Source organism: Mastomys coucha, unplaced genomic scaffold, assembly GCF_008632895.1.
Source record: "Mastomys coucha isolate ucsf_1 unplaced genomic scaffold, UCSF_Mcou_1 pScaffold7, whole genome shotgun sequence".
NCBI lineage: Eukaryota > Metazoa > Chordata > Mammalia > Rodentia > Muridae > Mastomys > Mastomys coucha.
The window spans coordinates 57,988,021-58,002,589 of NW_022196913.1; the positions used below are offsets into that span (position 1 = coordinate 57,988,021).

General features: G+C 49.3%; 1 protein-coding gene and 1 long non-coding RNA gene across 2 annotated transcripts in view; one reads left to right on the forward strand and one right to left on the reverse strand.

Annotated features, from left to right (window-relative positions):
- Positions 1-313: 313 nt before the first annotated feature.
- Positions 314-14,569, forward strand: part of LOC116082454 — a 26,290-nt gene continuing 12,034 nt past the window's right edge. Inside the window, exons 1-2 of the long non-coding RNA XR_004115316.1 lie at positions 314-420; positions 13,760-13,841. This is a non-coding gene — a long non-coding RNA (uncharacterized LOC116082454). The remainder of the gene's footprint in view (positions 421-13,759; positions 13,842-14,569) is intronic.
- On the reverse strand, positions 5,926-11,073 carry Msx2 (msh homeobox 2). The gene is made up of 2 exons (XM_031359354.1): positions 10,331-11,073; positions 5,926-6,640 (listed from the first exon to the last, which is right to left on the reverse strand). The coding sequence occupies exons 1-2, from the start codon at positions 10,707-10,709 to the stop codon at positions 6,216-6,218; spliced, it is 804 nt and encodes a 267-aa protein (XP_031215214.1). The 5' UTR covers positions 10,710-11,073; the 3' UTR covers positions 5,926-6,215.

A 14,569-nucleotide genomic window follows, 5' to 3' on the forward strand; every position in this document is an offset into this window, starting at 1 on the left:
GAGAGAGAGAGAGAGAGAGAGAGAGAGGAGAGACAGTGATTTCTGTGAGTTTAACAGTGAGGGGGCTGGACGGGGAATGGACAGCAGCTACTGGTCCCATAACATTAGGCAGGGACCTAGGGCTTCAGCCTGTGGGCTAGATCTCCCCAGCTCAGTTCGTGCCTCGGTCTCCCTGGGAAAATGAGCCCAATCGCGCATGCTTACTTCGCGAAGCACCTGAACGCCGGCGAGGTTACCTGGCCACTGCGAGAGAGGCGGAGGCAAATCGCCGGCCTCTGGGAGGCACTGTTGTCTCATGCTTTCCTCCAGCAGCGGTGGCTTGGAGGGGTGGCAAGGTTTCACCCTAGTTGTGTTGTCTTGACCACCTCAGGCACACAAACGCTCGACCCAAACCTGATTCCCTTAAAGGAGAAGATGGATGTAAGTCTCTGAGCATCAGTGCCTGCCACTTGGGGAGCGCTCGATCTAGCGGGGTTGGGGAGGTGTCCTCTGCGTGGCCTGTTCCTTCGGGATTTGAAGTGTAAATTTTAACGACGGCGATGGGGCGGGGTCGAGGGTACCTGGTCGGCTGGGATCTCTTGGGCTAGTGGAGCGGGCCAGGCCCGGTGTCAATGCATATTTATTGATGGCAGGTATTTGGGGAGTAATTGAGCGCGGCGGCGAGCCGGGGGCGAGAATGGGCCTCCACGAGCAATTAAATGTGATTAGGCTGAGACCTTCGGGATCCAGCTGGGTGATTGATAACCCGGCTGCATTCCTGCCCGGCTCGCGACTTCAAACGGGCGACTGGCTACGGGAGGGGCGGGAGGGGCGGGAGGGGCCTCGCGCTCGGACTCTGTCCTTCTGCCGGGAGTCGTGGCCCCTTCCTGCGCCCTGGTCGGTCCGAGGCTAGCCAGGTGCAACCCGAGAGAGCGCAGTGCCCAGCCACCCTGCGCTGAACCGCTCCGGAGCGCGCGACACTCGCCAGCTCTGAGCTGCGGGGACAGAAGAAAAACTGGAAGCCAGAAGAGGGAAAGAGAGGGTGGAGTTGGGACTAATTTAGAAAACAGGGGTGTGGGAGACTGAGAGAAGTAGGAGGGAAGAAAAGAGTGGGAGGGGGAAGTTACCGGGATGAGCGCATCAAAATAAAATCGGAGGTAGGAAAAAAAAATTAACCAGACATAAAGTGGCATGGGCATGAAAAATAAAGGAGCGGAAGATGGTAAAACAGAAACGACTGAAAGAGGGGGAAAGGATTGGGGGAGGAACAAAAGATGTGAAAGGGAAGTAAGACAAAAGAATGAGGAAGGAGAACGACGCCAGGGTCACGTCGGTGGCAGAGCGACAGGCCTGGGTCTCAGCTTGTCCTTCATCCCACCCCTTTGCCTTAGTCCCCGTCTCAGCCAGGCAAGTCCTATGCCCAATGCCAAGCACTCTCCAGTGTGTCTGGGACACCCGGCATTTGCTTGCCCAGACCAAGGCATCAGACCAACTCAGCACCCTCACAGACTGGATGAGGGGGTGACCCCACCCTAAGCCCGGAACGGACCCCCCCCCTTAGCTCCCAAGTCATAAATCACAAGCAGAGGTGTCCAGGGTTCCCTTGCTGTTGCTCGGATCTCAGCGTCTGTGGGGCCCAGGAACAGTTTCTGTCTGTGTTAACTTCACAGACAGGGCAGAACAGCATGAAAGAAATCAGAGACTGTCGTCTGCAGGAGCTGAACTTTGAAAACCCCCCTCCGCCCTCATATGCTTCAATATAAAAAAAAAAAAAAAACCCTAGGAACTTCAGACACTGTATTAATTAGTGCAACCACCCATGAAAAGTTGGGTTTGGAGCGGCATTCTTTGCCCTGTGTGAAAAACCAAGTCTAATAAACAATTGTTAAGTTGGCCTGTTGCCGCTGGTAAATTACATAGCATTAAAAAAATAATGCTTTTCATATTAAGCACTAATTAAAGGTTGGGACAGCTTTAAAATAAGAGAGGGAGGGGGAAATCAAAGAAAATATAAAACTGTTCTTTCAAGAGTTATGGGAGGTTAATAAAGTATGTCTGTTAGACTGAGTCTGCTTTGCCCCCAGCTACAGCCTAGCTGGAGCCACCACAATTGGGTCTCAATAAGATAATGATATTCCTTTCTCTGCTATTAAAAGCCTCCCAGTGCAAACTTAAAATGATTTATTTAATTTAGGAAATTATGAGGTGTAACTTCAAAGCTCGAGCCGTTAGTAATGGAAAATACCAGGTTGTTTAAAATTATAATAATAATTGTTTGGAGGACCCAGGACATCAAAGTGTTTGCATCAACAAATGCTGCGAGGGTTGGAAGAGGTTGGAAAGTCAGAGAGAGGTGTACAGAGTTTGGATTTGGCTATCAGGACCTTATCGCCGTAGCGTTCGGGAGTCTGCAAGCGAGTCGTCCGCTCCGCTGTGAAGCGGGGCTATTTCAGAAAGTCATTTTTACCACGGCCCATTTTGTTCTGGGAGGGGTGGAGGGGAGAGAGTGTGGGGTGAGGGGCGGGTATAGGGGACGGGGGGGGGCGGGGTGGATAGAAGGCTTTTCCTCCTTGCTGACTACTTTATTTCATTAAAGCGGTCTGTAGCATCAGCAATCTCAGATTTTTTTTGTTGTTCTTACATGAAAGGGGAAGCGGGCATAATCGACTTCACCAACCAGGCCCTGTGATTTTGGGGAGGGTGTGTGTGTGTGTGACGTGGGTTCCTTTATAAATGAGGTTTATGCTTATTTCCAGCCCGGCAGTGGAAAAGGAATGGGGGGTGGGGCAATGGCCTCTCCAACCCGTGGCAAATGAGGGGCTTTCATAGCAAAGAATGGCCGTGGGAGTTTTCATTCGGTCAGACAAGGTTGCGCTCAAAGGCAGGCATCCTCTTTTCAGTCGGGTCAGGCAGACGTTTCGCCGGCTCCCGCTCTCAGCCGGGCCTCAGCGGCCTACCTCCTACAGCCCCTGCCCCCGCATCACCAAGGCAGGACCGAGAGGGGGGAGGGGAGGGCGGGTCCCCAGGGGCAATGGGATGGAGATGCCCTGGGGAAGGAAGCCCCTCGGCCGTGAGGGACCAAAGTCGGCCCTCCAGACCCCTACCTACTTTCTGAACTCTCCTACTCTGCCGCCTCTTTCGTTTTTCACCACCTCCTGGGCTCACCCTTCAACTGCATAGCCATCGCCAGAGTCAACAAGTTCTGTGACTTCAGTGAGCTATTCCCCTGTGACAAGCATAACCTCTGGAATGCCTCTGTCCTCCCTAAACCCCGGCTCCTCAGCTCCATAAATGCAAACTCCTGTTCCTTCACCCCTAATATTTTAAAAGCAAAGCTTCCTCTACCTGCGACGGTTCTGTTCTGTTTTGTTTCTGTGGAAAGCATTAACGTGCGGCTGGGCAGGTGTATTTGTATACTAGGCTACTGGCAGTCGATACTGAAACAGATCATCAAAGACTCCACAGGAGACATCCGGAACTTTAGTTTTCCAATGGCTCTGCCATGTGGGTCCTGGGCAAGCCAAGGTCTTCTAACCTTCACAGGTTGCCAGTCTGATCTCTCAAACACCCTGTTTGCAGGACCAGGCCTGAGAGAGGAGAGACCCATCCTAGACAGGAGGGTCTTAAGCAGTCCAGAGCCCAGCGCACAGTTGTGTCCCGAGGACCTCAGGCTGGAAAGCCCGTCCACTCGGTAGCGCAGAACCCCGTTACTTTTGAGCCAGATCAAACCCTTCCGGACTTTTCCTTCAGAGTATTGGATCTGGGATCATGTGCATGATGCCTAATAAGCCTGATTCCAATTTACCCGAGTAGTTAAACCGGGTTCTTAGAATCCTAATCCGGACTTAGTTTAACCTAGATAGGCAAGCTGAGCCTAACTTAACCCAGAGACCCGCGTCTCCAGGTCCCCACCCCAGCTATCACCGCCGGAGGTGACCGGTCCACATCGCCTGGAAGGAAGCTCGGTGGACAGGGTAATTAGGGGACACCCCACACACATCTTGGCGGATGAAGATGAAACCAGGAATGTCTTTGGCCTTTGGGAAACGCATCTCTTAAATGAGTGTGCAGATTTCGGCCTGGAAATTGGACTTGAGGGACCGAAAGGCCCGAAGCAGAAACGTTTTTTAGCTGGCTCTGGGACCCGCCCGCGGCTCAGCTGAGGGCGGTAACCAGGCAGCAGGACCCTGTCCTCCCAACTTGCAGAGTGTGCCGGATCAGTTTGGATCTAAGAAAAGAGAGCGACCACCTTGAGCTCCGGGTTCACACAAACAGGAGTTTTTGGGCGCCCATCTCCAAAGTGAGTGCCAAACGCTGAGAAGTGCCCAATTCTCCACTGCACAGTCCTCACACCACCAAGTTCTTACTACCCCTCATCTCCGTGTTTCCAAGGTGACAGAAGGAAAATAGAAAGGCATCTATCTCCACCACAGCAGAAAACTTGAGTTTAAAAATCCTTCTCAGCCTCCCCCACCTTTACTATTATTTTTTATGGCTATGCGTCCAAACCCAAGCCTGATGCGGGGTGGGCACCTAGGCTCCCGTCGGGTAGGTGGGCTGGTCAGTCCTCTTCAAAGAGTCAAATAGGCTCTTCTGGCATTCCTTTTCAGAGAGCCCGACGAACCCCAGCATCCTCTCCAACCCAACCTCGTCAGCTTTCTTGCCGCCCCCCTTTCTCAACTCTAATTTAGGTGGTTGCTATTTTCCAAGTTCAAGATTTTCCCAGAACCATGGTCAGATTTAGGGAGCATTGCTTCTCCGCTTTTTGAAAGCTCATTTTTACTACAGCTTGATATTTTAATGACGGTTTCAATAGCTTCTTCCTAAACCATACAGGCTGCCAGCTGACATATCCAAGTGTCCCCGGGGTTTGAGCCTCTACCACCCAAAGCTGGCCACAACTTGATCTGATTTACATTGATGGAGCAATTAAAAGCACCAGTCCCCCTTCCTTATCTGGACGGGGTTTCCCCCTGAATCCAGCTAAGGTTAGAGTGCTTTTAAAAATAATTGTGAGTTGGGACAGACTTTTTACTACAATAAAACATTTTAATTTAATTCAGAGTAAGAGATAAGAAATAACTCTTCGATAAAATATATAAAATTATACAAGACACCCTTTCAAAGGGATAAAAATATACTGGGGGTGGGAGGAGATGGACAGGAAGGTGAAATGCCAGGGAGCTGACTGTGTTGTCTGACAACACCATTTCCAGCAAGTCAAACACATGGCTTCACTGTCGACCCCCAACACATTAGAGTATATAAATTTCCCTAGTAAGTTTAGCACATACAGTAAGTACACACAGAGAGAGAAAGCATTGTTTCCCTTCCTCATTCTGTGGACTGTTGAAGAATATGTAAAACAGAGGCAACAGTTCTAAGATGCTCATTTTAAGGTGAGGCTTACTCCTCCCTCTTCTGACCACCTCTGTACTGTGTGAGGACTGATGTAGATAGCACTTCATAGAAATCAATTATTGCAAACGTGTTTTGCCTTCTAAATTCCAGTGACCTGAGATGGAGTTTCCTATTTTCTACCTTGCCCTGAGTAGTTCTCAGAGTTATTCTCACCTCTCTTCACAGATCTTTAAAAAACAACAGAGATTTAATAATATGGAATAGAGAAGATGAGAAAAAAAATAGGATCAAAAGTGCATCAAGAGAATTTTTTTCCCTTATGCACATACTAATGCAAACACGTTATACGTCCCCTTCAGTTGCAAGAATCCATCTGAAACTACATCCTGTGGGCACTGTTGTCTACTTCTGGTATGCTTTCTGTAAGCAAGTCCACCATCGCTGTAAATTCTGCAAATAATCTCTTTCCCTTTAAGAAAATGTAGCAAATGGACTTAATACATGATCTTAAGAAGATGCTATCTAGAAAAAAATGGATAAATGTATATATAAATTTTGTCTTTCAAAATAACTTGAATTTTTACATCTGGCATATAAAAAGTCTTATATTTTATTATATATTTATACATAAAAACTAGCAGAGCCAATATTTGTGAGAGGAAACAGGGAACATTTGGAAAATTATGAAAACAAAATAGGTCTTAGTGCCTCTCACCTAAATAACAAATTCACTCTGTATCAAGTGGCCCTCCCTGTTGCTTAGGGTTAACAATGCAGGGCTTGCATTCAGGAGCAGAATTGGCACCGCCTTCTTGGAGAGGGAGGGGATGCTTTTATGCAAACATCCATCCTGGAGTCTGTCCATCTGGTCTTCCTTAGGATAGATGGTACATGCCATATCCAACCGGCGTGGCATAGAGTCCAACGGGCGGGATGGGAAGCACAGGTCTATGGAAGGGGTAGGATGCTCCGTAAATGGATGCTGCTTGCAGGGGTGAGTTGATAGGGAAGGGCAGACTGAAGCCTGAGGGCAGCATAGGTTTGGCAGCCATTTTCAGCTTTTCCAGTTCTGCCTCTTGCAGTCTTTTCGCCTTAGCCCTTCGGTTCTGGAACCAGATTTTGACCTGGGTCTCTGTAAGGTTCAGAGAGCTGGAGAACTCGGCCCGCTCTGCTATGGAGAGGTACTGTTTCTGGCGGAACTTGCGCTCCAAGGCTAGAAGCTGGGACGTGGTGAAGGGTGTGCGTGGCTTCCGGTTGGTCTTGTGTTTCCTCAGGGTGCAGGTGGTGGGGCTCATATGCCCTAAAGGACAGAGAGGGGAATCAATTAGCGAACTTTGTAATCTCTTCCCTCTTAAGAGAACACATAAACTTTGTTTCATTAACTTGTGTGTGTGTGTGTGTGTGTGTGTGTATGTGTAAAGTAGTCAGTGATGGAAAAGGACCACATTTAAATGGTAGGTAGTTGCTGTATTTTATATCAGCTTGAATAATGAGGTCATGAAACTTTTTATATGGAAAACATATTGTACTGCACAAAATGGAAATAGAAACCACAACTCAAGCCCCCTCTATATGTCACAAGAGTTAAGAACTTTCTAAGAAATAAAACTTTCTCAGAATTCAACCTCCTGTCTTTAAAAGGGGGGTCTGAACTCATACCTGTCCTCAGTAAGACTGGCATATCAGGAGGAAAATAAATAGGGTGTCAGACACTGAGTTAGACTCGAACTGCTCTCTGAACCAGAAAAGTTGGGTTGCATTAAGCCTGTTTATGAAGAATAATCATCCAGATAAGGCCTGTGATAAACAAATGGCATCTATGGATGGAAGGGCAGATCCAAGCCATAAACAACCACACAGCTGTCACTGCATCTACCCTACAGGTGATAAACCCCAACATCATTGTACAGATCTGGCTGTGGGAAACGTTTCTTGGCTGTGTGCTTTGGCAATATAAACTTCACTAAGACGGAGAGAAAATTAGCTCACTCATAAACGGACATATCAAGGGAAATCTCTCTGTCTGTGATGATGATGATGACGATGATGATAATATCTTAGTCTCTTCTATCAGTTCCATGGTTTAGGGCAAGTGGATAAATGGTGATTTTGTTGTTGGAATTTAGAAGTGGGAAATAACAAGCAAAATAAAGACAGGCAGCAGCGTCCGGACTCTGTTTAAAATGGATGGGGCCTCAAGGTGATTCCACAGCAGGGACTAATTCTGGTCTTGTTTTCCTTGGGGCTAGGGGAGGAGCATAAGGCGACAAGAATAGAATGCTAAACAATTATTTTTCTGCATTTGGCTTTTACGAGCCAGTCTAATTTCCCTAATGTAGCCAGAGTCCTAGTTCTGGTATATGCAGGGGAATGTAACATTTCTTGTTTAGTTACTTTGGTGGCCCAAAGAAGAATTTATACTTCATTCTAGGGAGTGACACAGCACAAGTCCCAACCCAGCCCCCACCCCCCCACCCCACCCCCCGGTGTCACATTGTTAATTTTACAGAGTAGAAGTTTCAGCAGAAAAACAGCAGTCTGGGAGAGCAATGGGCAGACTTCCTAAAGGCCTGGACTTCTGCATGTGCTAATCCCCAACCGAGCCAAGGGCAGGGGAGCTTTTCCTGTCAGCTCACAGGCCGACACCAGAGCTGGAGACACCAGAGCTGGAGACCCGTGGAATCCTCACCATTCCCAAGCCCACCCAGGCTCCCTTTTAAGACACCAAACTCACTGCAGGCACTTACTGCTGGTTCTACAGAAGTTTTGAACCAGGGTAGCTTGGCCCATTCTTGGTGCACCATAAATGACTTACAAAGTTCAGGCCATGAGGCCATAGGTGGCAAAGCCATGCCAGGAGAATATTCCTCCACCACTCCCACAAAGAAAGCATGTGATTATACAAGGTGGAACAAACTTTTATCCTACTTTCTTCAAACAACAAAACCAGGACCAGGAGTAGGTGGGTCCCTCCCTCCAACTCCAGCCCCCAGCTGACTCTTGGCATTCTCTGAGCTCACCCTGCTGACACTTCTGCCCAAAGGATCAAGAATCTTGTGTTTCCAAATGAAACCTCTGCAGGCCCCTAGTTCCTCTTATAACAAGGATTTATCTAGAGCAAGGAAAACTGCTCACTGCAGAGATGATACAGAGCTGGGGGGAGAGGGTGGGGGCAGCCGCTGCTCCACCAGACCGCCAGGCCTAAGTATGCCAGGATTTCTGACCTTTGGTCACCATGCCATTTAAGGCTGAAATCCTGTATGTGTTGTGGGGCATTGCCCCAGGCCTAGGAATACAGGCACTGCAAATTTGTTAAACAAGTTAAGACTCTTCAAGTTTCTGAACCTCCATTTCACTGACAATAAAATGGATAAATACTACTTATCCCTCGGGTGGCTTAGAGAACTACATTTTGGAGTGCCCAGAGCCCCACTTGGGGGGTACCGAGCAAATAAATGTCCCCAAGAGCTTTTTTCATGGGCCCAAACTGCTGATCCCTCTGAACTCTGCTGCAAACGGCCTCTTCAGTTAACAAGAGGCTCTGGGCTGCTGCACAAAGGAGATCAGATAAGATAATGTAGTGAAAAGCACTGTGCAAACTTGAGTTTAAATTCTTTAAGTCCTTAATCTCGGCGCCCTTTCAGCCTTTTAGAATTTCCAGCAGGGTGGAGAGAGACTGCCAGAGGGGACAGTGACTGACGCCTGGGTATATGGTCTTGTTTTGTTCACAAAATACTTTGCATCTCTAGTCCTCAGGGCTGAAAGGCAGAAATGAAGACAAGTTCTCTCCCAGCTTAGCTTGGAAAGTCCCTTCACAATCCCTCTCCCTCTTTCTCAACTTTCCCAAAGTTTGGTGAGAGGTAGGGACAGGGGGCGAGGAAAAAAGGCAACATAGTACATAAATCTCGAAGGCCAAAAGATAAAACTAAACAAAGTTGCCGGGAATGGACCCCAAAGGGATGCTAAGTCTGGAAAGGAAGTCTGGCACAGTCTCCCTGGAGGAAGTGGGGTGCCATGAAAAGATCAATATAGCCATCACCCTCAAAAGAGGGGCAGAGAGCAAAGACACCAGACCCCCCCCCCCCAATGCCCAGTGCAAGCGTGGATGGTGACCTGGGACGAGCAAGAGCGATCCTCTAAGCACTAGCCACCAAGTCTGAAGGGGTAGCCACAGGAGGCATGCCTCTGCCTGTACTTTTGAGGTTCTAACAAGCAGCCAAATCTGGTGAACTTGTGGCCACCTCACTGTACATTCTCAAGTTCCGAAGGAATGCTGTTAATTATTACTGCGAACCCAGGAGAGCCCAAGAGGGTCTGGCCCAAACTAGCTCCCAGCAACGCTCAGACCCTAACCAACAACGGACTAGAATACAGGAAGCTTCCTTTCCCAATCAGTCTGTCACCCTCCCTTCAGAGGATGGACATTGTGGACTTCGAAGAATAACAAATATTTCTGCTCCACGTCTGGTTAACTTTCAATTGTCTAATCTCTATAGTGGGGTGCACTTCACGGGGCTGCCTGTATATTTTGAAGGCCAGCTAAACCACACTTCAATACTTATTTAAAGTGGATCCCAGCCCGGTATGGTGGTGCACACCAGTTATTCCAGTACTTAGGTGGTGGAGTAAGATGATGAGGTGAGTTCAAGACCATCCTGAGCTGTATACCGAGTTCGAAGCCAGCACAGGCCACAAGAGACCCTGACTCAACAAAACAAACAGTGACTCTCCCCTTCTTCCCGGGCGGATACACAATATGAAGTTTCGGAGCAGGGGGTTAAGGGGTGCAGGAATCAACAACTTGGTTTAGTTTTCAAATGCCAACCAGCGCTCAGGTACAGTAGATTCCTCGCAGCTAGGGATTCTGGGATGCGGACCGCTCGCTGGTACCAAGGGGATCAAGAGAATCCTGTTAACACCCGTCCCCAGCCCCTCTGGGACCCCCCCCCGCGCTGGTCCAGCCCGGATCCCGTCCCCGACGCGCACTCACTGGGCGGCGGGGAGTATCTGCCAGGCTCCTGTATCCACGGTGCTCCGTCTTCGGAATTTTCCGACTTGACCGAGGCAGTCTCGAAGGGCTTGACGAGAGGCCCGGGACTGTGAGCGTCCCGGACGCCGTGTCCCGGCAGCAGCAGCGGCCGCAGGACAGCGCCAGCCGAGGCGCAGTCGGGTGGCACCGCCGGCGACTCCTTGGGCGGTTTCTTGTCGGACATGAGCGCTTCCACGCTGAATGGCAGGCTGGAGACCTTGACCCTGAGCTCCTCCGCGCCGCCCTCGGCTCCTCCAGGCCCGGGACCCGGGCCGGCCAGCACCGCAGGGCCCTCCTCATCCGACGAAAACAAGTCACCGCCTTTGGCCGGAGAAGCCATGACTTTCTGCGCCGCGTAGCTGTCGGCGCGCGACTCTGCTGGCAACTCGCAAGCGAAGACTCCAACTTTTGGGGGGGGAGCCGGCAGGGGTGCGCCCGGAGCCCAGCCTGTCCTCCGAGGGGAAGTGGGAGACTCGGCTTAACCAATTGGCGACGGCTCTGCTCCTGACGCCACAGACGCTCGCCTCCGATTGGCTCTCCCTGGAGAGGCTGGGGCCCTCCTCCCCGCCCCGTTTGAAATAAATTAGGAGTTAATTACAGGAGCAGTCAGCAGAGTTGTTATTAGGCGATCCCTCAAGGGTTATAATCGCCCAAACTGAAAAGTCTAAGGCGTAATTAAAGCCGATTGTTTAAAGAGGAAGCTTGCCGAGTCTCATTTCTTGTCTTTTAACCCCTCTTTAAAGTGTACCTGGTGCCGATCCCACACGCTCCCGCCTGAGAAGGTTGGAAATCTGCAGATGGCATTCCTGGAACATTTATAAAGCTCCTACTATGAGCCCGAACTAGTGTATCTTTGTAACTGTAGTGTGCAAAACAGTAGCCAGAATCTTGTCTAATAGCAATAGATTAGGCATGGTCCTTAGTTGTCTTGTCTTTGGAGAGTGTTCCAAGACATGTAACTCATTCCTTAAGAAAAGGGACAGAGATGAGAAAGGCTGAGAGGTGGCCAATGGATACGCAACTAAATACGCAACTAATCTTTACCCTTTCTCTCTCTCTCTTTTTCTTTAAAACAGACTCTTGCTCTCCAGCTCTGGCTAGCTTAGCAGTTGCTTGCTATCTTGCCCAAGATGGTCCTGAACAAACTCCCCACTGGCTTCTTCCCTAGTGTTGAGATTATAGGTGTGTGGCAGCAGACCCGACGCCCATTGATTCCTGGCAGCTAATTTATACAAATGATCTCCATTTCGTTCTCTCTCCAAACAGGACAACTTTTAGAAACTGTAAATGGGTGTATTTTCTCCCCTCTTGAGTCTCCTCTCTAGGCCAGTGCAAATGTGTGCTCATGAGGTTTTTTTTTTTTTTTTTTTTTTTTTTTTTTTTTTTTTTTTTTTTTTTTTTTTTTTTTTGCGTTTGTGTTTGTCATTGGAGATCAGGTGTCAGCATCTGCCTTGGGAGGTGATGAGCAGGGGAGAAGGGTACTTGTGACATTTAGTGTTTTTATTCTCCCTGTGAATAATAGGGTTACACTTTGCAAACCCAAAGCCTGAATATCTCTGGGGAAAGTTCATCTCACCTGACTTTAAAATTTTAAGTCCGATACCTATTGGGGATCTCACCCTAAATCACACTCTTTAACTGCAGCCCCAAAGCACCAATGACCAACTGCATCAGTGCATTGAAGAAGAGAGTTTTGAGACACAGGCCTGAAATAATTCTGCACCTCCCTTGCCAGCAAGCCAGTAGGAGCCGAAAGATCTCTTCAAATGACCCATTTCAGGCTGCAGAAGCTTTTTCTTAGATCCAAAAATCCATCCCGACTGGTGGGGGAAAGAGGAGCCTGCTCAGCCCTGGTCCCAAACAGCAAAGGCTCCCTAAATACTCCCTCCAGTGCTGAAGGGAGGACCACTGCTCCAAATTGCTTTCAATGACCAGAGCTTGGCAGGTTCCCCCAGCTTAGAAGACTTAGACACGTTGACCGCCTAGACCTCCCCCAGAGCCTTTCCAGCATACTTCTCTGAAACAGTGTCCTTTGCTTCACACATTTGCCCAGAGGGAAACCTCCCTGGTCTGAGAGAACCGGTGGCTGTAGAAATCTTAGAAGATTAAAACGTCTTCACCAGATAATTCAACTCAGTTTTGAAAAAGTTTTTTAAATGTTAAGAAGTTCTAAATAAGTCTTCTTAAAAAAAAAAACCTTTGGAAGTTTCTCCTACCACAAGATACAAGCACTTTGTTATTGCTAACTGAAAGCCAAAAGAAGAAAATGAAGGCTATTTGGAGACACATGTATTTTCCCTGGAGTCATATCTGATGATAGGGATCTCAAATACAAATACAGGTAAATTCAGATTAAGTTGTAAGTCCTCTCAATGCAGGAGGCAAACTGTGGAGTTCTGTATTTGGAAGCAAATCTAAAATTCGTTTAACCCTCAGTTGCCAAAGAGTGCAATGAAGTTCACGTTTCAGTTGGGCTGAACCCAACCGATGCTTTATAAATAATCGGAAAACCTATCCTTAAAATGTGTCACTTTAGGGGCACAGGCAGATTCCTAGGAAGTTAAAAAACAAAACAACAATTCCTTTGGAATGTCTCTATTTATTGATTTTTTAAATCTCTGTCAGAGGAAAATTTCAGTCTCTCCTTCACTATTTGAGGGGAAATGCTAAGGCACAAAGGAGATGGAGGGGAGAAAAGGAATATTTAGTTTTGACCTCCAGAGTACCGAGCTCTGGCCACGGACAGAAGGCATGGCCCAGGAGACTTCTCCCATCCCCTTGCCAGGCGCCTCTCCAACTCTGCTGGGGTGGAGACCAGGGCGGAAAAGAACCTGAACATGAAGTTAGCCTTTCATGGAAAGCCTATCTGCTGCAAGAATTTTGTATAAAAATATTTTATTCACGTCTTCCCCGCGGCTCTAAAATAAGGGGCGATCATCCCTCTGCATGACTCTTGCGGGAATTAGCATCAGTGGGTTTCATAAAGTAGAGGGTGCGGGGAATTAATTTGAAAATGCTCTTGCATATCGAAAGCAACATTAGTTTACCCAACGCTTTCTCTGTCTCAGGTATCTGAAAATACGGACTCATCACGGGCCTTCACCAACCCCAAGGCAGGCAGGTCCTTTGTAAAAACCCCAGAGCAGAGATTTTTCCCAGCCTGAAAAAGGTGCAGGTTTGGGTGTATTCCCAGAGCGGAGGGACTGGCTTTGGCACTCAGGACGCACTCTGTAAACTTAAACTCCGGGGTGGTAGAATAATGTTTATGCGCCCTTAATACTTGCAAGCAGTTAAAGTGGGGTTCCAAGCGGAACTCGGCAACAGCGAAACGCCGCCTTTACACCTTGCCCAAGCGTCCGAACTTGAGCAGGATCTCATTTGCTTTTCAAGCACATCACTGCGGGCTGAGACGGAATCTGCATAACCGAGGAAAGCCTCGAACTAGGAAGATGCCCAGTCATGCACATAGGAGGTGAGATTCCCTCGAATTCCCCTTGGGCCTAAGCTTGCACCTTCCCGGAGCTCCCCCTTTCCCCTGCATGTCACCGGAGCCGGGACCCTTCGCGGAGCAGCGGCGCACGCGCGCCACGAGCTCCAAGGTGAAGGCAGTCCTAGTAAACTGTGAAGCGCTGAGCACAGACCTGGGCGTTTGCAACCCGGAGGAAGGATCGCCGGATCCCAGAGGCTAGGAGGGGCAGGGGGAGGGGCAGAGAAGGCTGTAGACGGGCCAGGGCTGCCGGTAGGCGCCAGGCGCGGGGAGATGAAAGGCGGGCTCCGGGGGAAGGGGCTGCGCCGGGTGACCGGCTCCAGCCGCGCCGGGCGCCCCGCCCCCGCTGCCCCGGGCAGAGGCGGCTGCCCGCGCCGGAGCCGCGTTAATTGCTCTCGGCCCGGCTCTCAGCCTCCGCGGAGCCAGGACAACCTCGCTCCAGGAGGAATGACAATTCGCCCTAATGGGACAACCTCACTCCCGGAGGAGTGACAATTCCTTCTAATGGGCCGCTTGTTAGAGGCCTATTCTCCGAACCGGGGTATCAGAAGCGGGCAGACAAATGGGCGCCAAGGGCCGCCAGGAATTCCACCACTGCCCTCCAATCCGTGGACATTCGCTGTGTGACCTCGGGCAAAAGATGGCACCTCTCTGAGCTCATTTTCTTTTCTTACCTGTGCGCTGTGGGAAGGAGGGATAAGGCAGATCAAACC